At 46.9% G+C, this 26,813-nt stretch overlaps 1 protein-coding gene across 1 annotated transcript in view; it reads left to right on the top strand.

The window, feature by feature from the left end:
* DSCAML1 (DS cell adhesion molecule like 1) overlaps window positions 1-26,813 on the top strand; it is a 121,685-nt gene that overhangs the window by 4,474 nt on the left and 90,398 nt on the right. The window contains exons 2-3 of the mRNA XM_058194225.1: window positions 4,192-4,509; window positions 8,128-8,274. Of these exons, the coding sequence (XP_058050208.1) occupies window positions 4,192-4,509; window positions 8,128-8,274 (465 nt within the window). The remainder of the gene's footprint in view (window positions 1-4,191; window positions 4,510-8,127; window positions 8,275-26,813) is intronic.

Here is a 26,813-nt window from a genome sequence, read left to right as displayed (position 1 = left end):
AATTTGAAAATGTGTTTTTTCCAGTGCTGGGAATGCAGTCTTTATCTGGGTACCACTGTTGTGCTGTCCTTTGTTTCTGTAGGGAGGCCCCCTTTTTGCATAATTTCTGAAGGTAGAGTCTAAATTAATGCCTCTGTTATGTAGGTTACATCCAAGGCTTGTGACCAGATGCCAGAAGTGATTTCTGTTTTAAAAATATTGCAGGCTTTTCCTACATTTTTAATCTCTCTTGCTGATTTGGAGGCAGTTTTATGAAAGATGGAATTAGGATGATGTACACCGTTAAATGGTAAAGGAGATTAGACGGATTTAACTCTATGCGTCTGTCTCATAACTATCACCAATCCTGTAACTTCCATTTTATATGAAAAATCTATTCTGCCCCTTTTGACCTGCAGAGGCTTTACCAGCCAGTCTGAATTTCCTCTCTTTATTTATGAGATATTTTGCTGTTTTCTGTTCCTGGATTTGCACTCTCCGCTGCTCTTCTGTTGGGGACTCTTTTTCAAGGAAGGTATGTGCCAAGTTGGCTGCAGAGAGAGCTCCATTGGAGGCAGCTGCCACTTCTCGGGTGCCCCTTTGTCTCTGGAAAGTGCATTCAGTGGCTTGAGGCGCTGGAACTAGTCCATTATGTCATATAGGCTATGTGTCGATTTCATTAAGGACTCCCCAAAGTATTTGTCAGCCACTTTTCACCTTCCCCTTATGCTAAAAGAGATAACACATCAATACCAATTGTTTAAAAACACAAAAGTTAAAATATTGCATAGCAGGAGTTGTAGATTGTGCATACTGTTAAGGATCTTATAGAATCATAGGGGATCATCATTATTTCAAGTGAGGATCTTTCTCTAAGAAGCTGTCCATGGAGCTCCCCCATGGAGAACAAATCCACACCCTCTTGGAAGGCTGCTGGCTTGGAAGCCTCCCAGCTGTGAATGGTCGCCTTCTCTTCTTTACACTACTCTTTTAACCATTCTTCACAGAGTTTAGTTGCTTTGCCTTTTGTAATTTTTATATTTCTATTGTGAATAATCATCAGTTGACATCATATTCATATCTACAAGTGCATAGAGATATAAATGGAGGTTCTCACATAAATGTGGCTTTGTGTTGATAAGCATACAGTATAAAAGTAGGCATATTGCGTATTTTGTATATTTATTATTTTAATTGAGTCGCCATCCAGATCCAAACAACTCTGAGTGGCTCACAACATAAATTGATCAGTGCAGCATGACATACTAAACATGCAGAGAAGATTCAAATCTGTAAGGCCCTATATAATGCTTTCAGGGTGGAAATTCTCTGGATCTCAGCGGGAATCTCATTCTAGAAGGCGAGTGCCATGACTGAGAAGGTGAGCTTCTAGGGTCCTGATAGATGTCCCTGTTGACTCAAAGGAGTCAGTCCCTACCGACTCTTGGATTAACATGGCAAGGCTGACCCCACAGGTAGTCAGTCCTTCAGATAGCCAGGCTCTGTGTCGTGAAGGACTTAATAGATTACAGCCAGCACCTTAAACCTCACCTAGAAGCAAGCGAGAGCAGCTTGTGAAGCAGAGTTGTCACATGGGCAACCTAAGGCATGCCCATCACTGCCAGTGATGCTGTATTCTAGACCATTTGAAGTTTCCAGGTGCTCTTCAAGGGCATCCCTGAATTTTTACAAACTTTCCACAAATTACCTAAGGTAGTTTATTACTGAAGTAAAATAGAGAGTACAATAAAATCATAAGGTGCTAGACAATATCAAGCTTTGATATTCTCTCTGACGTGGCCAGAGAATGGCCAAGATTTTCATGGCGTATAACCGCTATGGGGCAGTTTCAGCTGTTTTGAAACCTACCAGCTTCAAAGGGCATTCGTGACCTTCTACTGGGAAGTGAAGGAAAGCATTTGAGTTGCCGTTTTTCTGAACACCAGGCAAAAGGGCTTTGGTGCTACAGCTTCCAAATGGCTGCCATGATGATGAAAAGACAAAACATTTTTCCCATCTTGCCTAGCGCTAATGGTCTCATCACTGCTTTGTGATGGGATGTGAATTGCTGTGCCCAATGCAGCTTTAATTCCTTTCCTCAAATGAGCAGTTGGGATGCATCTTCCCTGGAGGGCCAGTAAAGTACTTGGCTTGGAATATTAATAGAGGAGCTGTTTTGCGGCTGCTACTGTTCCTCTTCGTCCGATCTCCTCAAAAGCAGTGCTAGGGAAATAGGCAGGCAATGGAGAGCCTCTTGCCTGTGGGGCTGGTGCAGGAAGGCTCCATCCTCCATCTTGGCCTTGCCACCTGCCTAAGCGCAGCTGAAGAGGGGGCTCAATCCAAATGGCTCTGGGGCCTCCAGCTGCCACTGAACCCTTCAGCAGCCAGGAAGAGGCCTGTGAGTGGAAGGGGGCGATGTGGGGGAGGGGCTGGATCTCAGCCTTGCAAGGAACAACCGGGGCAGCCCAGTGGGACCTGGAGCACAGCAAAGCTTGGGAAATGGCGGCGGGAGCAGGAGGGCTGTGTGGGACTGAATTGTTTTAGGCCAGACTAAAACGCCAGAGCTTCTTTTGCTTTGGCAGGGGCGTTATGTGAGCGCGTTGCCTCCTGGATTCCATGCCTTCCCTTGCCAGCTTCTTGTTCCCAACAATATTCGTTGGTGATTCTGAAATATATGCCATCTTCCTAGATTTCCTGTCAGTGCGGCTGAAGGTCCTTTGGGATAGGAGTCTCAGTCTTGGCATGGTGGTAGATTTAATTCAGAAAGGCTGGCCCTGAAGATGGCCCTTGAGAAAAGTCCACCTGATCCCGACAGTGTACTTTTCCCTCAGGAGCCCGTTCCCTGGTCTGGAGCACTCTGGGGGAAATTTGGTGGTCCGCAGGCCTGCGAGTGCTAAGTCATTAAGCTTTTCCTAGCATTTAGTCAGAATGTGGCTTCTGTTCAGTAATAGCCATTCTCTGTGTTCTTCTCTCTGGGGTGATGGAGGAATGCTGCGGAGATGTCTCCAGGTACCTGGAAACAGCTGCCCTACCTGCTCCTCCTCTAAGGGGCACAGCTGATGAGATAAGGGACCTGCTGGATGAGCCCACCCTTCTTCCTCCCAGGGCCCAAAGGGACATCTCTAGGGACTCAGTAGCAGGACCTTCCCCCTCCCACCCTAGTTTCCCTGCAAGGGGTATATGAAGACAGGCCACCCTTGCCTCAGAAATAAGCCTAGCCCTCATCACCCATGGAGTTTTTCAGTCTTCTTTTAAGACACCCAAGTTACTCATCATTGTCCCATCTTGTGGGAATGAATTCCACAGCTTACTGATGTGCTCAGTTCCAGTATGTCTCTTATTGATTTACACTGAAAAATGAATCAATCAATCCAATGCCACTAAGATGTGAATCAGACGCCTTCCAGTCAGGATCATTGAGTGACCATTGACCCTACTGTTTGGGTAGCGATTGTGTGGGTGGGTGTTTATGTGTGTGTGTGCCTTCAAGTCAGTGTGCAACACTGTTGGCAAGATTTTGGAACTGGTTTGCCACTGCCTGCTTGCTAAGGCTGTGACAGAATGACTGGCCCAAGGTCATTCAACTAAGGTGACACTAAAATAGAAGGCCTTCCGGTTTCCAACCTGGTGTTACATGCAAGAAATCAAGAAGAAGGCAGTTCAAATGAATATATATTTATTGCACACTAACACTCTCTACAAGAATCTGAACTACTAATGGTCCCAGCAAAATGGCAGCATATAAGAGTCAGTGGAACTAAAGGTGGGCTGACTTAGGTCTCTTGTGGGCAGGAAGGGACTCAAGACTAATGATGTGTTTGACCCCACCCTTAGGTTCTGCTGGGTCATCTCCTACAGCCGGTGCCTTCACCACTACGTTGACAGCTGCGTTGGCTGTCACAAATCAAACTGTTTGGAGGACGGGGAAAAAATACTGATTTCCATACTAGGCATCATGTTCCAAGCCTGGGCTGTATTCACCCCCCCACAACCTTTTTAGCAAAAGCATCTAATCTCTATTAGCCTCCAGATAATTTGAGCTGCTCTTTTCTGCACTTTTCCTAGCTTGCTTCTTTCCTTCTTCCAAGGGGCCCATGGTACTTGGACAAAGGGGAGTGCTGAGCCAGGAGGAATGAGGGGAGGTAGGGGCTTGGTGAGTTCAGGTGATCTTGTTCTTTGGGAATTGCATTCACTTTCTGCTTGCTCCCATAGCACACACTGAAGATGTGGGTACCAGCCTCTATTTTGTGAATGACTCCATTCAGCAGGTGACCTTCTCCAGCTCTGTGGGAGTGGTCATCCCTTGTCCAGCAGCAGGATCACCCAGTGCCACCCTTCGCTGGTACCTTGCTACTGGGGATGACATCTACGATGTCCCACACATCCGCCACGTCCATGCCAATGGGACTCTTCAACTTTACCCCTTCTCGCCATCTGCCTTCAACAGCTTTATCCACGACAATGTTTACTTCTGCACTGCAGAGAACTCCGTGGGCAAAATCAGGAGCCCAAACATCCGGGTCAAAGCAGGTATTGGCTGGCTGAGGGAGGGCAGGCTTTCTTCTCAACTGGTAAGGGAGGGTGTTGCTAGCTAAGTTTGGTCCCAGAGAATCATATTTGCTGGGGGAAGGAAAATACACTGGGATGCAATACAGAGGTGGGATTCAGCTGGTTTGAATCGGTTTGGGCAAACTGGTAGCAGATATTGCATCCCGGATCTATGCTGTCCTATTTAGGCATGTTTTTGAGGCCGGGTGCATATGCGGAAGGCGTGCGCACTAGCAAAGCACATGTGTGGAAGGCTGGGCTCATGCGTTTGTGCTCACATTTTTGGTGCTGGGCAAACCAGTAGGTAAATTATGTGAATCCCATCTCTGATGAATAGGTCTTCAGTAGCCATGATGGAGATCTGATTCTGCTTTCTGGATGACATTTGAGCCCTGGACACATTCCTTTGTGAGCTGCAGGCTAAGCAGTTGGAGGACTAATTAAGCAGAGGGAAGGGAGGAGCAGGTGGGAGACCATTTTTGATCAATGATCAACCAAGTGGGTGGATGAGAAGCCCCATTGGTTTCATTAGGTAAACTATTAAACACCAGTTGCCAAAGTGCACAGACTAGCTTGATACCCAATGTCTTCCTTCCTTGCCTTACAGGGTAGGATAGGACATTAAAGACCAAGAAGTGAATTGTTTACTTGAATTTCAATACTAGTTATAAAAATGTTTCTATATGTGCACATGATTTTATTTTTATTTTGTTGGCTCTGTGCCATGATGATTTCCTTAGAATTCTTAATAGGCAGCCTTTAACCTTCTTCCTTTGTATTCTCTTGGATGTGAGGAGCAAGGGGGAAGAGACTCTTTTTAAATAGATTTGTGATAGTCCTTATTTCTTGTAACTTTATTTCTTGTTTCCTCCTGCTTGGGAAATTAGCTCAATAGCTTCACGTGGGGTTACCCAAAGAAATGCATTGCAGCACCCACCTAGATCTTTGGAACACCAAGACTAGATCCATAGTCATTCTATCTATAATCAAGTGTTGGGATGTGTCAAATGTGGTTCTGAATTCTAATTCACATTGCAGTGGGATCCCACTCATGCTTAGAAAACAAAATCTTGTTTACATCCTGGAACACATTTATCTATGGCTGCCTCAGAAGAATAAAGGCAGCATATAAATCAAAAAGTAAAAAAAGAAAGTGATGGGAATTGCCTTGCCGTATATATCTGGGGCCTCCATCCACTAGCTCATTCTCCATTGCAATGGAAGTTCAGCAGAGTTCAGGCCTATGGAAATCCTCCTAGGTGTTTGTTATGGCCTAGCACAGAAAGGAGCAGGATCAAGTGCAAAGAAACTTGAGGTGCCTGGAGAAGCTGAGGTACAGCTTCTGTCTTGGGAATGGGATTTCACTGAAGGGCCCCTGGAAGCCCCCAGAGACATCTAATGCATCTGATCTTACTGGAGGAAAGTTTGTTCAGTGGGAGAAAGCTAAAGGATTTGTCTGCTGTGGTCAGGCAGGGAGAGATGCACCTCTGCCCATAGGCCAAACCTTAGCTACGCATGAAGAGCGGCTGACCCACTTGAGGCTGAGTCAGGGCTATGATTGTTTAGCTTCAGTTTGCACTTCAGTTGGTTTCTGCAACTCAAAAGTTACCCCATGGAACCAGAAGAAAGTACAGAACCTTTTGATTGGTGATTGGAGGAGGAGCTCCAATATTAATTAGAAAAATAGGTGAATGAATGTGAACATGGAAGAAGGTATAAAGTTAGGCATGCTTTGAAACAAAGGATTAAAGCATTTTCTTTCCACCTCGTTAAATCTGAACCCAATGGAGTTGTCTGAGAGAAACGGATATGGAAAAGTCTTTTCAAAAGGTGCTTTTTCAAAAGGCAACTGGACTTTTTCGTTTTTGCTTGAAGACATTTTGTTTCTCATTCAAGCGAAACCTCTTCAAGAAAAAAAAAAGAAAAGTCCAGTCGCTTTTTGAAAAAGCACCTTTTTCAACCATGGCCTGGATGACTGAGAATCTCCATAGACATTTGGACATGGAAGAAGTTGAAATCAGGCAAAGAACAATGTTTCTTTGACATTGTGTATTTTAAAACAAAGCTTGCTGCCTTGAATGTGGCAAGTGTCAGGAAAACCATTTTATGCTCCTTATCTGAATTCTGAGCTGATAAGGAACAGGAAGAACAAGGAGCCATGCATGAGAATGGGCTGGGCACTCATGTCCTGCTTGTGGACTTCTCAAACTGGATGTGGAGTGGACATCTTCTCCTCCTCAAAGAGGATAGTGGGAGAACTTCCTAGGAAAGAGAGGGTAGATTGGTGACTGACAATTGATGGATAGAAAACCAAAGAGCAGGTTCAATTCTGCTCAAATGAAGTTCTCCATAAGATGGAACAAATCAGAATCATGATGGAGTAAAGGGAGGGATATGAAGACAAATGCTTTAAGATTTTTGTTTTGCTTGCTTCATAGCATGTTCTGTTTGATTTATTTCATACTATGATCATTCTTTGTACATTAAAGCAATCTTGGGGGCATGTTAAACCCTGTAACTCCTACTAGGTCTACCTTTAAGAATTTTATCTAAACATCCTATATCCACTTTAGCAGGAAAGCTAAAACAGGGTGTCTACCTATAAAGTATTATTCAATGGGGAGGACACCTGGTATTATGAGGTTGGGAAAAGGGCAAGGAATGAAGGACAGGCAAAAGGGAAACAAGAGAGGAAAGAGTCCTAAAGTACAACTCCCCCTTGCAGTTGGCCTTTTGGCTAATGCTGGTCTTGGAATGTAAGTCTGGATAATCATCTATCGGAGAAGCTCTGGTGGATTTTACACTGAGGAGAAGGCTTGACTAGACTACCTCTGAGATGCCTTCTAGGTCTCTGGTTCTATGAAGTTCTGCAAGTTTTCAAAAGCAGCCTCTTCTTTTCTTCTTTGTCAGGAGTCCAGGCCCCCTGCAGTTCCACTCTAATCTTAACTCACAGCCAGTTTGACCTCTAAAGATCTTTGGGGTTGGGCTCAAAGGATACCCTGGGTGCTTGTGTTCCTGTGAACATCTGGGCTAGGCTACCAAGAGAGACTAGCAGGAGTTTCCTGGGAGGAAGTATCAGCAACAGTGAAATGCCATCCTCGAGAGGCTTATTTGGCATCTGCCTTGGTGACACTTTGGTCCCCAGAAAAGGCTTGCTTCTTTATTCTGTTCTTTCATTTTTACACTGGTTTTAATAAGCTTTCCATTGAATTGGGGTTTTTTGCAGGAATTCATTTTTAAGAATCTCAGTTAAAAGCCACCCATAGACAAATCTTTAACCTGCAACAGTTTTTCAGGTTAAGAACATCTTCTGTCAACCTTCAGCTTATGGTGAGAGATGTACTGTATTTTCTACTCTCCCATCTTTGCCTTCTCCTCTTTTGACTAGAATGAGATTTTTGAAGCTGGAAAATCAGCAGATCAGGATAAAATACACATATAAGGTGCAGTCTTATCCTAATTAATGAAGCCATGGTCTGGGGCATTCTTTGGTGTACACCCTGTAGGGTGAAGAGATATGGGAAGGTGTGAAATTAATTTTGGGTGAAGTATACTAGTCTGTTGCTAATCTGTCTGCTCACCTATTGTTTTTCTTCCCAGTGTTCAGGGAACCTTACACAGTTCGAGTGGAGGATCAAAGATCAATGCGTGGAAACGTGGCTGTTTTTAAGTGCCTCATTCCTTCTTCTGTGCAAGAATATGTTAATGTTGTATCCTGGGAGAAAGATACAGTTTCTATCATCTCTGGTAAGAGGGGTAGCGGCAGTGTTCCTCTTTCTATTGCATGGTATTTCTACGGGTCTCCTGAAGGTCTACTTTTGGGTGTGTCTCCAAAAGTCATTGGCCAAAAGTACAATCTGATCAGGCTGATCACAAACCTTGGCTAGGTTTTCCTCAATAGTAGATCTCTCTGAGGATCTTTTTTGCTTCAAGTGGTTTGCCAAGCTTCTAACAGGTTTTTCACCATTCTCCCAGTATCTTTGACTTAGGATGTTAATACAAGTTTAGTTTGCTCTGGCACTATTCAGCTCAGACCTGTATCTCCTTGTTTAAACTTTGGTAGGATATCTGGCCATGTATGCCCATGTATCTTTCAAATTTGTCTCATATACATCTTAATGATTTTTCTTTTATATAGCCTGTGTGTTAATACAGCTGTGCATGTCACCTTTATAAGCTTTGCATTCAAAGATTGGAGAAATAGCCATGAAATTTAAAAAAGAAAATGTAAAGCTGATTTTTTGTTCATGTCAAGAGATAAGGGGTTTGGGATTGGTTGCAGTCATGAAATAGGTACTAAAGTTAGTCCTCACACAATGGCAGTAATTAGGATTGAAATTTCCATCACTAAGTAATACAATCATAAAGCGTCATGTCGGTGACGATGCCTCATAGTGATGGCACTTCTGGCTGCCTTCCTTAAGCAGATCCTGTGCCATCATTAAGTGCATGATGTCCCATGGTCCTGATTTGTGATTTCCTGGCAGCTTCCCCCTTGACTTTGCTTGTTGGATGCATTACATCACTGGAACACTGCAATGTCATATTGCAAGTTGGTCACTGAGTGCCAGGAATCGCAATCTTATAACCATAGGGATGCTGCAGTGGCCAGAACTTTGAGGACCAGTCCTAAGTACCACTTGTTCAGTGCTATTGTAACTTCAGTGGTCAGTGAACATGTGGTCATTAAACAAGAATCACCTGTATACAGAATCAAAGTTTGTGCTCATCTTGGAAATACATTAAAATGGAACCAACCATAGATGGGTGGCTTTCTTGAAGCTGTCTTACAGTGAAATGCTGTCTTGAGTAAATTTGAGGGCATAATTCTACAAGGCCCTGGATGGATCCTTCATCCAAGCGAAGATTTCATGGCTTTCAGTTATGCAAAGACTGTAAGAGTTTGAATAGGGCTGGAAGAGGAAGAAAGGCATGTGCCTTACCCCTCTATTTGACCTTTCCAGAGTACAGTCTGCATGATGAAAAGAAGGGGAAACAATAAATAGCTCATTGATTTGTGAGTTGTGCTTGCCTGGAGCATTTTCTGTTTGATCTGTAGGATAAAGGTTGTCCCTTTTTGAGAAATTCTGAATAGGTCCTACTGGTCTTGTGATCTTGGAGTCCTGATTTTAAATGCTGTGGCTTGGGTAGCTTGGAGGCGTGGGTGAAGTGGATGGAACATACTTGGCTATTGAGGTACTTCAGAAAGCTGGCGTCTACAACTAAGACTGTATAATCTATTCCAACCCCAGGTTGATGGGTGGGAGGGAATTGTCCAAGTCTTTCTTGGCTACATTGCTGCTCCTGCTGCAGGTATGGCTTTTGTGTGTGTGTGTGTGTGTGTGTGTGTGTAACTTGCTTTCTTTGAAAAAAACCTGCAAAGGTGATTGCTTTGTGGCAGAGACTTCAGCAAGTCTGCCATTGATCAAGTACTTGTGCTGTATATTGGAGGGGAGCTGAAGAGGGAAACAGTTTTAGCATTAGGGCCTCTTGTAGTACCTGGCGAGCCTTTGGGGCTATTGGTTGAACATAATTCTGTCAGTCATAATTCATATTCAGGAAGCAAGTGGAAATTGACAAAGGCACAAGAAATGTCAGTATTATAATGGAGTCCTTCAGTCTCCAAGGATGGGTCTGGACTGCAAGGGTTAAACTTATGTCTTGGCTTGACTCTGCATGATGGCTCTAAGGTGCCCTGACTTATAGGTGACATGAAAATTCTTACAATGTCAAACTCAACTTTTTAATTTTTTTTTTCATTCAATCATCTCCCAAATCTTTAGTCCTTGAAGCAGCTTAACATCACTTTTGAATATTTGGCAATATCCAGTGTGAATTGGCAAGGAAGACAGGAAACCCAGCTTGACAAGATATTGTTAATATCCTAATATTTCCTACTGTATTGTTAACTATCCACCCATTTAAGCATTTTTTTGGGGGGTGGGAAGTGACCTGCCAAAGAGTGAGAAAAGAGTTAGCTAATAATTCCTTTTCTGAGGCTTGTCATCTTGCCAGGTAGCAGAGCATGGCTGCCAAACATGTGGCTGGTTTAATACCAGATCACTAGTACCGGTCGATGCTGTTTCCTGAAGCCTCTCACTTGTTTAACGTCTGAAGCCTGATATTGGAGGCTGACATCCACGACATTCCACTTGAAGTGGAGTCTTTTTCATCAGAGTACTGCCAGCGTCATGGATGGGTCCAGAAGGTAACTGGCATTTAATCCTAACCCTTAATTTTGACGATGGGTCCTGGGAATGGGTTGTTTCAATTTGTCTCATGTGCTGCTTGCAACATTAGAAAAAGAGACGAGGAGTTTCCTGTCTTACTGTCATCATGTCACCTAACCAGGTCTTGTGAGAAAGTCCTCTAGTGCTGCACCTTCAGTTCACCTGGACCTTCAAGCCAGCCCATCTCTAAAATGAGGCTTGCCAGGAAGCAATTATTGTTGACTCGTGGAATTTAAGTGTTGAACTGAATTGAATTGAATACTTTATGTGGCCAGGTGTGAGTAGACACACAAGGAACCTGTCTTTGGTACAGAAGGACTTAGTGTTGCATTTGCTATTTGATAGATTTCAGCAAGAAAAATTGGGGGGTCGGGGGGAGGGTGGAATGTTATATCTGATGGCTGACCTGCAACACTTCAGCAGTCTTATCCAGGTACCAAAGTTTCTTATTGTTGCTCTTCCAAAGATCCTGCTACAGTTGAAGAAAGACGACTTAAAATATTATTATTGTTATTATTATTATTATTATTATTAAAAATTATAATCTGGTCTTGACATCATCCTTGCCTGAGATTTATGGCAATGCTCCTGCTCAACTTTTGACTTGCCCATAGGTTTTTATATAGGGCATGTTTGGTGCTGCAGTCCCCATTCTTTGGATGTCCCACAGCCAGAGGCTCCTGGTCACCCCTTGTGTATCTTATTGCAGAAGCAAATCACCTCATTTGAGAACTGGTCAGCTTTTACAACATAGATCCATAGAAGCCCCCCTTCCCCCCAGGGTCTCTGTTAATGAGGTTCAGGAGTGAAAAGGTTTGCTGCCCCTTGGAGCTCTCCTTTGTTCCCTACCACCACGTTCCTTTAAGTGTCATTACCTTTGCCAACCTTTCCAGGCTGCCTGGCTTGTTTCTTGAGCTTTTCAGAAGCGTCCACTGTGAGGCAAACCAATGGTCTGTTTTCATAGCCAATATTTTAATACCTCCAATTGCCTGTTCTTCATCAGTTCCGGGCTGCTGTGGCTGCAGTAACTTCTTCGTCTCCCACTTGCTTGTTAAATTGTTGGCTGTATTATTTGGTTAACTTGACACTGCTGAAATTTACCCTGAAATCAAAGATAAATTCCCTTATAGAAAGTTATCCTATACATGAACCATTATTAGTCTGCCTCATTTTTGCTTAATGCCTATCTCACTGTGCTTCTGTCTAAAAATGTGTGTTTAGTCAAGTCAAGGGTTGCAGAGAAATTATAGGTTTTTGAAATCCCATTTACTTTGCTGGTGCTCCTGTCACGATCAGTCTCGCCTTGAGTTCTGACTCCTCCTGCCAAGAAGTCCTTGTTACGGATGCAGGAGTTTAAGGAAAGGTCATGGGACTAGAAATGGGGCGGGAGGCCATCCCTGAATAGCCACAGCTCTGCAGCTGGACAGGCATCTGGATCTACTGGGGCCCTAATTGGAAGAATGACACAATTCAGAAAATCTGGAATAATGTACTGGAAACCCTTTTGCAAAATTTCATTTTAAGCAGTAAAACCTGGCCTGGGCACAGTTCTTGAGTAGAGGTTAGACAATGAAGCACAGATGACATTTTGCCAAGTGTGAGGATGAAGCAAATGCAGATATCCCAGAGACGGGGGCCAACCACGTCTTCCTTTCTCCTTTCTTTCTCCTCTTTTAGGCCTTTGTATTCTTTCTGTTGAATCTGTCCTTCGGAGGCAAGTAGACCCAGCTAAAGTAAGGTTGTACCACTGCTGAAGCCTTAGGAGATATTTTGGAGAATAAGACTCAGTTTCCCAAGGGAGGCCATTCTTTTTTCAGCTGGGAGTGGGCAGGGACAAGCTTCTTTGTTCTGCAGGCAGTACTTCTGGGGTGAATTCCGATTTCCCCTCTTTGAATTTTGGAACTGGCAGTTGTAGAAATGTAGGTCCTCATCAGTCCCAGAGCTTCATAGCTATCCTGAAAAATGTACTGTTCATCCCATGATAATTTAAAGCTGATAGATCACTTTGAGTAGGGGGGTGGGGCTCTGAAGCAGAAGGCTGAGAGGCAATCAACCATTTTCTGTGGTGACCCCCTTTGGGACAGGGATTACAAAGAACTCTGTGGCAATCCAGGCTTCCCACTCTGTCCAACCAAGGTGGACTGGGAGCAGGCTGGCTGCACTCTCCCAGCCCTTTGTCTGGGAGTCTGCTTTGTTGGATGAGGGCAGGAGGCTCACTGTCCAGAGAAGTGAACACAGAGATGGCCTGTGTTCCTGCTCTGAATCCCATGGTTTGCCCTGTCCTTTTCCTCCTTTTCCCATCCTAATCTTCCCCCACTCCCACAATTCTAAGTCTTGCTGCCAGCAGTGGTCACCTTGTGGGACATCCTGGAGCTGATTCAGTGGTGTTGTAATGCTTTTTAGGATGCTCTTTTACGGGTTAAAATTTAGCCTTTAATAATCTGGGAATTTCACAAAATTATATTTTTAAAAGTTGTTTATTTCCTCTCCAAATGTAATGAACTCCTGGAGATTCAGCATGAAGCTACACCAAATTAAGGCTGCCGGTGATATTTATGGCTGTAGCATCCACATTCATATTCTGCTGTCTGAGCCAAGCCTTTGCATCATAATTTGGCTGCCAGCCTCCACAGAGTGGTGCCCAGAGGTCTTGAACAATGCCATCTCCTGCCTCGTGGCCTGATCCAAGGAATCCCTGTGCTGGCCATGTGTCACCCTGCCCTGCCTTTTCTCCAGGAGCCCTCCCTCTGAGGGGTGGTGTCTTCTGCCTCCCACCACAGGCTGTGTGGTATCATGAGGGGAAGCTGGGTTGCCAGCTGAGTGTGGAAGGGCTGAAACCAGATCCCTCTTTCCTGCCCAGAGAGGTCCCTGTTATTAGAGAGCCAAGGTTGTGTCATTGCATGGATGCAGCCCTGCCTCTCTGTCCCTTCCCACCCTCACCTGGGAGTTCATAGTTTGGGGCAGAAGAATTGCATTCGGCTAAGGAGGTCTCATCACCTGAAAGGATTCCCTCCTCAGGTGACCATTTTGATTGCTTGAGGGGAATACATTGAACAATCCCTTTCCAGGAGTTGCTGAGCAGGTTCCTAAGGGGGCTGGGGGGGAGAGTGGGGGGGGGAAGATTGACCTCATCTCCTGTAGTGGGGGAGGTGGGAATGTGCAGTGGGGGCCACTGCTGGCCAGCATAATTCCCTTCCCCAAATTCAAGCCCAGGTTCCGGTTGAAAGCATTTCAGCCATATTGAATGACTCCTTCGGTTGGGCAAAATCTTCAGCTTTTCATTCCGGCTTTTCATTCCACTCAAGCCAGCCAAATGATGCAAGTCTTGACATATGTGCAAAAAAACCCATTCCCGAACTCCTCGGTGGGGCATGTGCTGTGAAATGTGAAATAATGATCCATCCTCATTTGAATATATTCTGTATCTCCTTGGGAATTCCTGCGTGTGTCTGATGCATTCAAGAAACCCCACAGGGGCTTTGCAGCAAAGCCGCCCGCACGCCCACCCGCCTGCTCTCGCTCGTGCACCTGGGGTCCCTGCCGGCCTTTTCCTCCCCCACTGTTGACCAGCCCTTTCCTGATGCTCATGCCAGTTGAGAGGGGTCAAAAGCATGGCATCCCTGGCACCAATCTCAACAACAGGATGAGATTCTGTCTGCAATAATTCCACCCCCACCCCTCAGTCTTGGTGTGAATTTTATCTAATCACCATGGCAACAAGATAAAAAAAAAGTGTGAACACCATGTCTCTTTTACTGTGATAATTCAGATTTAGATATTCAGATCAGATGGAGATGAAGATTTCAAATGGAGCAGCAAAACAAGGGATGCTGCTGCGGGTGCCTTAGTGTGCGATCATCCTGCCCTTTCGAGTGAGGAGGGGGCAGGTTGCCTACTGCTGTGTTTGAAATACAATTAATTTGTCAAATCTATATGTATTTAGATTTAATGATATATATTCATATATATATATATACACACACACATACACATACACATACATATGTATACGTATACATACATACATACATACATATGCACACACATATACACCCACCCACATATATATGTATGTATGCATATGTGTGTGTGTATATAATATATATATGTGTGTGTATGTGTGTGTACATATATATGTATATATGTGTATATATATGTGTGTGTGTGTGTATATATAATATATATATGAATATATATTATTCAATCTATATACATATATATAGAACAGCCATAAGGTTTTCCAAAGTCCCAGAGAGACTTAAAAGTTCCATGTTGAGTCCTGCCCCTCAGCTCAGCCCTTGAGCTCCTTCTTCTCCTTCTCATGCCCATGTGTGCTCTGCTTAAAGCCCCCCTTACATGGCAGTGCCCAACTGCTGCATGGGCCTCCTCCTCCTCTCCCCCCATCAGTAGGTCCTGCTTCCTGAATTTTAATTGGCAATTAACTTGGGCTGCTTCAGGTATCTCTGCTCCCCAGAGTGAAAGCCAGCCCCTGGGGAGGAAGGGGCTTTTACCCATCTCCCTGCCTTCTAAGTGGGTTAGGGTTAGGATAACGTGTCGGGGAGGGGGGCTGGGGAAGGAGGAAAAAGACCCTGGTTGATCCCGGGGGTGGTGGTGGTAAGAAGGTAGTTCCAATGATTTTGAGAACTCTCAACATATTTATAATTTTCCCAAGTCACCAGCTTGTTGGTTGTTTATATTAGTGCTTCATGGGTGGATCATATTTTCTAGGATTTTGTGGCCAGATGCTGAATAATTCAGCAAAGTACCAAACAAGAACAAGACCCGGTGATTTGAAGTTATAAGTGCTGTGGGAACCTAGGCCAGCTCCACAGAGGGTGCTGTTTCTCTGCCTTGGTCTTCAGAGTAACTAGATGGTCTCCAAGCCCCTCTCTATTTACCTCAGGCTCCTTGGTGGGGCAGGATGGAGCACTCCTTTGTGCATGGTCCCCAGGTGTAGGAGTGAGCAGGCAGCTTTATGGGGGGCCCTCGCCAAGGTGAGGTTCCTGGGGCCTCCTGAGAAGATTATATCATTTCCACAAAGGGGAAAGGGGTTCGTATGGAAAGGCAGAATGGCCGTCAGAGGCTGGGGTTGTTAGCCACGTGGGCTCTGACCTGCAGAGGATGGGTTGGGTGGAGGAGGGCTGAATGTGCCTCCAAGGGTGCTGAAGTCGGTACAGATGGCAGTCCCAGGAAGCTAAGCAATGGGCAGTTGACTTCGGCTTTTGGCTGCCCATTACCTTCCTTTGCTGTTCTGGGTGTTGGTCTTTAGGAGCTGGAGGGAGATGGCAAGCTTGGCTGGGAGCAGATGGTCTTACATTGCAGGAGACAACGTCCAACACCACCTCCCCTTTTGGCCCTGGGCTTGTCCTTCAGGGCTGAGGATGGGCCTCTCTGGCTCACATGGTCTAGAGCTCTGCGCAAAGAGAATGAACTGGGTTCTAGCACTTTGTGGTGGTGGTGGGGAGATGAAAGAGAAAGGATCTCTGCTGGTCAGATCCTCCAGTGACTTTTTCTCCCAAGAAGCTTTGTAGCCCATGTCTTGCTGGGGTCTTTCCCTTCTTCAAGTCAAAATACAGTCCTTGACTGATGAGCATAACTGAGCCTAGAATTATGGTTATCAGTCATTGTGGTCATAAGTTGAGGGACCCGTATGACCAGAAGTAATGTTTCAGCTTTTTTGATACAGTAGTACTTAAGCAAACACCACAGTTATTAAGCAAACACATTCATTTGAATAGGCCCCTTTTTGTTGAAAACCAGCAAAAAAACACAATCATGTGACTGTGAAAATGTCATGATTGTCCTAAAGATAACCTTCCTGACATGCAGTCATGTAACTGAGGCACATGGGACTGTTTATGACAGCTGGGCCTGCTTTAAAGGCCATAAACATCCATCCCGTGGTTGTTGTAACTTCATGACTGGTTGTTAAGCGGGGACTAGATGTAATTTGTTTTTTTACTTTCCCTGCTCAAGGCAATATTTATTTTATTTTATTTATTTTATTAGATTTTTATACCGCCCTTCTCCCGAAGGACTCAGGGCGGTGTACAGCCAAAAGATAAAAAACCCAATATATATACAATTAAAACAAAAAATTTAAAACAGAGCATATTACAAAAGTGGCCGACATTAAAAATTTAAAATTTAAAACCCTAAAATAATAAAACCCCAATTAAAATTTAATAAAACTGTTAAGCCAGTCCCGCTTGAATAAATAAATGTGTTTTCAGCTCACGGCGAAAGGTCCGAAGGTCGGGCACTTGGCGTAGGCCAGGGGGAAGTTCGTTCCAGAGCGTAGGAGCTCCAACAGAGAAGGCCCTGCCCCTGGGGCCCGCCAGCCGACATTGTTTGGCGGACGGCACCCTGAGAAGACCCTCTCTGTGTGAGCGTACGGGTCGGTGGGAGGCATGAGGTAACAGCAGGCGGTCCCGTAAGTACCCGGTTCCTAAGCCATGGAGCACTTTAAAGGTGTTAACCAAAATCTTAAAGCGCACCTGAAAGACCACAGGAAGCCAGTGCAGACTGCGTAGCAGTGGTGTTATGTGGGAGCAACGAGTGGCTCCCGTTACTACTCGCGCAGCTGCATTCTGGACTAGCTGCAGCCTCCGGGTGCACTTCAAGGGCAGCCCCATGTAGAGAGCATTGCAATAATCCAAACGAGAAGTGACCAGAGCGTGAGTGACCGTGCATAAGGCGGCATCCCGGTCAAGAAAGGGACGCAATTGGCGAACCAAGCGTACTTGGTAAAAGGCCCTCCTGGAGACGGCCGCCAGGTGATCATCAAAAGACAGCCGTCCATCCAGGAGGATGCCCAAGTTGCGTACCCCTTCCCTTGGGGCCAATAACTCACCCCCAACAGTCAGCCGCAGTTGCAGCTGACTGTACCGGGGTGCCGGCATCCACAGCCACTCCGTCTTGGAGGGATTGAGCTTGAGTCTGTTTCTCCCCATCCAGACCCGTACGGCTTCCAGGCACCGGGACAGCACTTCGACAGCTTCGTTGGGATGGTCCGGGGTGGAAAAGTACAGCTGAGTATCATCAGCGTACAGATGGTAACTCACCCCAAAACCACTGATGACCTCACCCAGCGGCTTCATATAGATGTTGAACAGGAGAGGCGAGAGAATCGACCCCTGAGGCACCCCACAAGTAAGGCGCCTCGCGGACGACCTCTGCCCCCCTGTCAAAACCGTCTGCGACCGGTCAGAGAGATAGGAGGAGAACCACCGATAAACGGTGCGTCCCACTCCCAAACTCTCCAACCGGTGCAGCAAGATACCATGGTCGATGGTATCAAAAGCCGCTGAGAGATCTAATAGGACTAGGGCAGAGGAACAACCCCTATCCCTGGCCCTCCAGAGGTCATCCACCAACGCGACCAAAGCCGTCTCCGTACTATAACCGAGTTGGAAGCCGGACTGGAATGGGTCTAGATAGACAGCTTCATCCAGGTACTGGGGAAGCTGCCATGCAACTACACTCTCTACAACCTTCGCCACAAAGCGAAGGTTGGAGACTGGACGATAATTCTCCAAAATAGCTGGGTCCAGGGAAGGCTTCTTGAGGAGGGGTCTCACCACCGCCTCTTTCAAGGTAGCGGGGAAAACCCCTTCCACCAAAGAAGCATTTATAATCCCCCAGAGCCAGCCTCGTGTCACTTCCTGAGTAGCCAGTACTAACCAGGAGGGACACGGGTCCAGTAAACATGTAGTTGCATGCAACCTCCCCAGCAACCTATCCACGTCCTCGAGAGCCACAGAATCAAACTCATCCCAAACAACCTCAACAAGACGCATCTCCGTCATCTCGGCTGGATCATTGCAATTTTGGTCCAAACTATCCCGAAGCTGAACGATTTTATCGTATAGATAACCGTTAAACTCCTCAGCACGTCCCTGTAAAGGGTCATCCCGTCTCTCCTGATGAAGGAGGGAACGGGTCACCCGAAACAAGGCGGCCGAGCGGTTATCTGCCGATGCAATGAGGGTAGAAACGTAGGAACGTTTTGCCTCCCTCATTGCCACTAGGTAGGTCTTAGTAAAGGACCTCACTAGTGTCCGATCAGCCTCGGAACGGCTAGACCTCCAGGTGCTCTCTAGGCGTCTTCTCCGGCGTTTCATCTCCCTCAGCTCCTCGGAAAACCAGGGAGCCAATTGAGATCTACGCCGAGTCAGAGGCCACAAAGGCACGACACGGTCCAAAGCCCCAGCCGTGGCCCGTTCCCAGGCCGCAACTAGTTCTTCAGTCATGCCGTGGGCAAGATCCTCAGGGAACGGCCCAAGCTCTGTCCGGAACCTCTCTGGGTCCATCAGGTGCCTGGGACGGAACCAACGCATTGGCTCCGTCTCCCTGCGGTGGTGGGCGGCGGTCCGAAAGTCTAGGCGGAGGAAAAAATGATCTGCCCATGACACCGGTTCCATCACTAGATCTCCTAATTCCAGATCATTAACCCACTGTCCAGAGATAAAAATCAAGTCTAGTGCGCCTCCCCCAATGTGTGTAGGGCCATCAGTTACTTGAATCAGGTCCAAGGCCGTCATGGAAGCCTGGAACTCCTGAACCACCGTTGATGACAAGCCGGCCGATGGCAAGTTGAAATCCCCCAGGACCAGAAGTCTGGGAATCTCAACCGCCACCCCGGCAAGCACCTCTAGTAGCTCAGGTAGGGCTGTAGTCACGCAGCAAGGAGCCAGGTACGTGATCAACAAACCCATCTGATTCCAATGGCCCCACTTCACAAGGAGGGATTCACAACCAGCTATCTGAGGTGCAGTGGACTCCCTCGGCTCCAGACTCTCTTTAATCACAACCGCCACCCCCCCACCCCTACCTTGGGCCCTCGGCTGATGGAATGCGGAAACCTGGAGGGCACAGTTCAACCAGGGGTACACCCCCCTCTGTGCCCAACCAGGTCTCCTTAATGCCCGTAAAGTCCGCGGACTCCCTCTGAATAAGATCACAAATCAGGGGAGCCTTATTAACCACGGACCGGGCATTGCAAAGCATCAGCCGAAGACCCAAACTCTGAGGGTCCTGACCATCCGGGGAACGAGTAAGGACTGAGGGGCCGGAGCAAGTGATCGCTTTTAAACATCGAACACATGCTCCCAAAGAACGATACGGCCCCTTGCCTCCGCCATATCTGCCTCTCCCACTTACCGTACAGATGGAATGACACTCTCTGCTCTGAACACTCCCCTCCCCCCTGTCTTTGGACCAACTAAAGTAATGCCGTGAGCGTGCGCTGGGACTGGACATACCTCCCCCGACGGGTTTCCCCCAACACCCGCCCTAACCCTCCCTCCCCTTAAAAATTCCCTATTTAAAAATCCCCAAAGGCTCTTTCTCGACGCATGCCACCTCTGTGGGTCCCAAGACCCGTCATTGAGGCCGGCCCTAGGTAATGAAGCGGGCCACTCCTGCGAGCATGTTCAAACTGGGGCATGGAGAATTGAATTTTTTCCTGGTACTAGCTGGTTAGGTGTCTCCCCAACAAGCTTAACTGCCATTTGTCAAAGGTGGCCTGTGAAGTCTGTTTACTTCCTGAGCTCAGAAAGTGGATGCCACCCCCACCCTCCCCACTGCCCCATGCTCAAACAGGGCAGGGCAGGGCAGGGCAGGGCACTGATGCGAGCATCTTCCTCCTCCTCTTGCCCCAGAGGCAGAGTTGAAAAAGATCATGAGATCAGTCCCTCGGGATGCCATCCTTCTTTTCCCGGGTCCCATCTCTGCCTTGCCCTGGGAGGCAGGCATGCCTTGCCCACAACTTCTTTTGCACTCTATCTCTGCTGTTTTTACTTTCCCTCTCCTTGGCTCTTCGTTTTTACCTACCTTTGTCTTGGCTGTTCACCTGAACCTCTCAGCCACCCACCCTTCCAGACTCTTGCTGGACCTGCTGGTGGCAGAAGGCTTCCCAATGGCCCAGAACCCCTCTATGCCTTCCCTGAGCTAAAGCCTCAAAATCCTGAGATGGGGGAGGCGAGGTGAGGCCTGTTCTTGGCCACAAATCTGCTCTAGATTTGCTGAAGGTCACCCAGCAGTTGCCCTGTGGCAGCATGGATTTCAGGGGCTGTAGTAAACACTGTTGGGAATGGTCCTCAGACACCCAGTAGGCAAAAACACAAAGGTCTTGCAGTGTAGAGCACATAAAATAACTGCCCTATTTATAGTAGCTTTCTTGGCTACCTCATTGTTTGGCCCAAATAGCTCTTCATAGGAATCACCAATGAGAGTAGTGTGTGTGTTTATAAATAGGCTACCCCAAGGTGAGAGATTGTATGGCTTCTGGTCCAAATAGCAACAGCACTTATATACTGCTCCGCAGTGCTTTATAGCAGGGTCGCCAACCGCTGGGCTTTGGCCCACTACCCGGTTGCAGCCTATGCAGAACCGGGCTGCAGAAATGGCGGGCGAGCACATGCGTGTGTGCAGCTCTACTGGCACAAGTAACAGGCAGACAAGCATGTGCATGCAGCTCCATTTGTGTGAATAGCAGAATCACCGCACCCCCAGGTCTGCAAAGCCAAAAAGACCATTGCTTTACAGCACTCTCTGAGCAGTTTACATTGTCAGCATCCCCGCCCCCTCAATAATGTGGGCCCTCATTTTACTGACTTCGGAAGGATGGAAGGCTGAGAGAGCCTTCAGCCGCTCAGGATTGAACTTCTGACACTGGGCAGAGTTTGTCTGCTATACTTCATTCCAACCACTGTGCCACCAGGGCTCCCCAATAATTCAAGAAAGACAAGGAATGACATGCTACCTGGGATCTCAAATGCATGTATCATGCAATCAAATACTATTAGTTGTGGAAGAAAGCTCTGAAAACCATATAGAGTCTTCCAGAAAATAATTGTCTGGGGCTCAGTGGGCTTATAGGACACCTATCTACAACTTCCTTCCAGGAAGTTCCTCAGGAACCCACCATCAATTCAAGGTTCTCTCTTTTGATCTGTTGTCAGTTTCCATCATATTCATGAATATGATGGAGAGCACTATAGTTTTGTTCAAATTCATACTTCAACGAGTACAATAGCATCCTCCAATTGTCATATACCCTACAGCGGCAGTCACCAAATGGTGGCCTGTGGACCACTGGTGGTCTGCGAGAAAATTTTGGTGGTCTGCAGAAAAATTATTTGTATTTTACATATTTCACTAAATCAGGGGTCCTTAAACTATGGCCCTTGGGCCGGATATGTGCAATGAATGGTTGTGTTTCTGCAGAGAGTCTCCCCCTTCGGGGCCTTTTTGTGTGGGTTGGAGGGTGGCAGAAATTCTGACCTGGGGTCTGCTTCAGCCTCCTGGTGCTGGGCTTTGGGCAAAGGCTGGAGGGAAGTGCCACTGGTGGCAAAGAGGTGGAAGGCCTTATTCCAGTGGGAGTGCCTCATGGTCTGGAACTGGCTGACCATCTCAGCCTGGTGAGTCTCTAGGCGCCGGTACCTGGCCTTGCACTCCCACAGGTCTTCCTTCTGCTTGGAAAGACTATGCTCGTAGTCCTCAGTAAGGTGCTTCTGCTGACCCTCCTTCTCGGTCAGATCCCAATTTGAACTGAGCCAGCTGTTTTGCCAACTCTTTCTCATGGTGGCTGCTTAGCTCCAACAACTGCTTCCTGTTGGGGCCCTAAGGAGCCTGGGCAGGGAGGCAAGGTATGGCTGGGAGGGGAGGGGTGAGTAGAGGCTGGCGAGGCACCCCTCGATGTGAGTGACATCAAATTGGCCATGCCCACCCAGTCACATGACCACCTAGTCACACCCACTCAGCCAGTCATTAGGCAGATCATATTAGTAGTCTGTGGGATTTAAAATTATGAATTTAATGGTCCCTGAGGTCCAAAAGGTTGGTGACCCTTGGTGCCAACTTGGATATCAGAAATGGTTCATTTGCCCTCTCAAAGGAGCAGCAAATGGAATCATCCAAGTGGTGGTTGTCCTAATCAAGTTCATGTACGCATGACCTTGCACTACTAGATTCACTTTACCACAGATACCATGGATGGGAGCCAAACTTCCTGGAACTGCAATCAGCATGAACAAATTCTAGATTATTCCAAAAGATCAGTATATACTAGCAGGTTGACCGTTAAAGGCCACGTCAAGAAAGAAGGAAGCAGCAGATCAAGGCAGCTCTTGAGGAAGATGGAGGCAGACAAACTTCTACACTGGGCAAAGGAAACCGTACCCTCTCTCATGGCAGATAGAATAGAATAGAATAGAATAGAATTTTTATTGGCCAAGTGTGATTGGACACACAAGGAATTTGTCTTGGTGCATATGCTCTCAGTGTACATAAAAGAAAAGATACATTCATCAAGGTACAACATTTACAACACAATTGATGGTCAATATATCAATATAAATCATAAGGATTGCCAGCAACAAATTATAGTCATACAGTCATAAGTGGAAAGAGATTGGTGATGGGAACTATGAGACAGTTAATAGTAGTGCAGATTCAGTAAATAGTTTGACAGTGTTGATGGAATTATTTGTTTAGCAGAGTGATGGCCTTCGGGAAAAAACTGTTCTTGTGTCTAGTTGTTCTGGTGTGCAGTGCTCTATAGCTCTATAGAGATCTCTATAGATCTTACTTGGGGGAGCAAAAAAGCATCAGTGTTTTAGCTGAAAGAAGATAGATCCTGGCAAATGGTGCCTCAGTCCCAGATTGTTTGACTAAATAGTGCCGATCTTTGGGATTGCATCTGTGGCGCTCCTAGCAATTCCCTTCGATTGCACCAGTTCAAATTTAGAGAAGGATTCAATCAAACAGAATGGGAGAATTCAGACTTGAATAATCTTCTAGTTAGTTTAAAAGCCCAGTTGGACTCCAAAGCCTTATGTCATCATAATCGCCAGGTGGATCAACTAGCCTACAAGATTCAGAATAAGCTCCCCCCACCTCCGCCTGAATGCCAGGGCCTTGACTGTCCTCAAAGTGAATGCTCCATTGGTCTTCTATGTTTTCTTTTATATGACAGTATAAGATTATCTTGTGCATCTTGGCCGCAGCATCCTCAGCTGAACTACAGAAAAAGAGTTCCCTGCCAAAACTGGTATCCTCCCAGGGAGAGTCCCTCTTGAGAATGCCCTGATTCCACTGCAGGAAAGCAATGCATTGAATTTACCACAAAGGTCCTTTTTTCACAGTTCTTGCAACCCAAGCAAACATTGCCAGGGAGAAGAGAGATCCTTGTTGGGTGGCTCATCTGCGTTGGCAATTGACGTGAGGATGGTTGCATCCTCAGTATTTCTGCTTTCTCAAATTTTATTTCTTGCAGCTCTTCGGTTTGTCATTTTGAGACTGAGGAAAGGACTCTCCTCCAACATCACACACTTCTCCAGTCCTGCAACTGGAGCTGATGGAAAGGAGGGACCCATTTCACAATGGAAAGGGAGCCTTCCCAGCAAATCCAGCATTCTGCTATTCTTACACCTGCGAAGAGATTAGGTTCTTGTAGCGAAGAGCAGGTGCTGAACCCTTGAATGGATGACAGTTGCATGTCTCCACCCCACCCGCAGTGCAAAGACGACTGCATGCAGTGACAGAAGCTGAGGGATATTGGCTCCCCCCCCTTCCTGAAACAGGCTGGGCTTTATTCCTGCCTTCCAAGTCTTTCATTTTGTAGGAGGAACAGATGTGTGGGCTGCAAGCCCGTTCTTCCCCAAAGAGAGAGGGTTGCCTTGTTTGCATCTCCAACTCCTCTCATTTTAGGACAAGGAGAGCCCTATTTCTCTTGGTTGCAGAACACAGCCTCCCCACACACTGGGGGATGTAGCTGATCCCAGGCTGTGTTATTTTCATCCTGGAGGGAGCAAAGGGAAAGGTCTCTCTTCTTCTTCCGTCCTTCTATTCTTCTGAAGAGAACCTCACACTTTCCCCAAACGTGGTTCCTTACTGGCCTAGGTTGTTGGGCCACCCTTGTCTCCTGAGAGAGAGTCCCTGTGTGTGCTGAAGTGCAGGGAAAAAGGAAGGGGAAGGGAAGCCACTTATTCAAGTCAGTTGCCCTTTTCTGCCAAAGAAGGGAGAACAGGGACCTAGAGCAAGAGGGGTACAAGCTATGTGGGCAGTCTCTAACATAGTTAACATGACAGAGGGGGGAAATATGGAATACATATTCTGTTCATTTTGTGTCAGCATTGAATCTTAAATTAGGCTTTCCTTTTGTCCTAGTCCAGAATTTGATCTTGCCACTCAAAGGCTATAGAAATGACTTAGTCTGCAAACGATTCTGTACCTTTCCCTAACTTAGGATATTAATCAGGCCAATTTGGATTATTCATTCAAAGTTAGTAAAATGCCTTCAAAGAAAGTATGTTTGGCGAGTCAATGGCAGCTGAGTGGAGGTGTGTTGCATTCAGGGTGGAGGTTAGAGAGGTGCTAGATGGGGTGCCCACCCTGGATCCAGAGCACTTGCCTTGCCTTGGATCAGAAGATGCTGCTGGTGGACAGCTGATACTTGTCTGAGCCCCCCTGCTTGCTCTGCTGACCTGACTTCTTTTCCTGATTGATTGGTCGGCTTGGCTTTCCCCTCAACCCAATTGGCAGAAAACAAGATCAGGAATAGGGTTACTGCTCTTAGTGTCACTCCCTGTCCTATTCTGGGTCAGACTCCTGATGCCTCCCCAAGGGCGTGTTTGGTAAACCCTCATTGCTTTTATGTACCTTGGGGGCACCTTTGGGTAGTGTTGTAAAAGGGGAAAGTTTGGCTAAGGAAAATATAAGCCTGTTCCCCCCTAGAGCTGGTGACAAGGTCAAGACAGGGATCTCTTGGGGGGGGGGAACAGGATGAGAAGAAGGTGCAAGCAGGAGATTGTCTAAAGTAGCAGCCTGATGTTTAGAAGCTCTTTATTTATTTATTTATTTATTTATTATTTAAATTTTTATACCGCCCTTCTCCCGAAGGACTCAGGGCGGTTCACAGCCTGGTAAAAATACAAAATAATACAATATACATACGATTAAAATATAATTAAAAAACTTATTGAATTGGCCACCGTTAAAAATTTAGAATAAAACCCATTAAAAAACCCATAAGTTTAAAAACTAACCCAGTCCAGCGCAGATGAATAGGTGAGTTTTAAGCTCGCGACGAAAGGTTCGGAGGTCCGGAAGTTGACGGAGTCCTGGGGGGAGTTCATTCCAGAGGCGGGAGCCCCACAGAAGGCCCTTCCTGGGCGTCGCCAGGCGACACTGTCGCGCCGGCGGCACCCTGAGAGTCCCTCTCTGTGAGGCGCACAGGTCGGTGAGAGGTATTCGGTAGCAGCAGGCGGTCCCGTGATAGCCCGGCCCTATGCCATGGAGCGCTTTAAAGACGTTCACCAACACCTTGAAGCGCACCGGAAGGCCACAGGTAGCCAGTGCAGCCTGCGCAGGATAGGTGTCACATGGGAGCCACGAGGGCTCCTCTATCACCCGCAGCTGCATTCTGGACCAACTGCAGCCTCGGATGCCCTCAAGGAGCCCCATGTAGAGAGCATTGCAGTAATCCAGACGAGACGTCACAAGGGCGTGAGTGACTGTGCATAAGGCATCCCGGTCTAGAAAGGGGCGCAGCTGGCGCACCAGGCGAACCTGGTGGAAAGCTCTCCTGGAGACGGCCGCTAGTTGGTCTTCAAAAGACAGCCGTTCATCCAGGAGAACGCCCAAGTTGCGCACCCTCTCCATCGGGGCCAATGACTCGCTCCCAACAGTCAGCCGTGGACTCAGCTGACTGTACTGGGATGCCGGCATCCACAGCCACTCCGTCTTGGAGGATTGAGCTTGAGCCTGTTTCTCCCCATCCAGACCCGTCGGCTTCCAGACACGGGACAGCACTTGATAGCTTCATTGGGGTGGCCGGTGTGGAAAAGTACAGCTGGGTGTCATCAGCGTACAGCTGGTACCTCACACGAAGCCACTGATGATCTCACCCAGCGGCTTCATGTAGATGTTGAACAGAAGGCGAGAGAATCGACCCCGCGGCACCCACAAGTGAGGCGCGCGGTGACCTCTGCCCCCGCCAACACCGTCTGCGACCGGTCGGAGAGATAGGAGGAGAACCACCGATAAACGGTG

Source organism: Ahaetulla prasina, chromosome 9, assembly GCF_028640845.1.
Source record: "Ahaetulla prasina isolate Xishuangbanna chromosome 9, ASM2864084v1, whole genome shotgun sequence".
In the NCBI taxonomy this organism is placed as follows: domain Eukaryota; kingdom Metazoa; phylum Chordata; class Lepidosauria; order Squamata; family Colubridae; genus Ahaetulla; species Ahaetulla prasina.
Note: the sequence above shows the minus strand (reverse complement) of the source record. Positions and strands in the feature narration are given on the sequence as shown.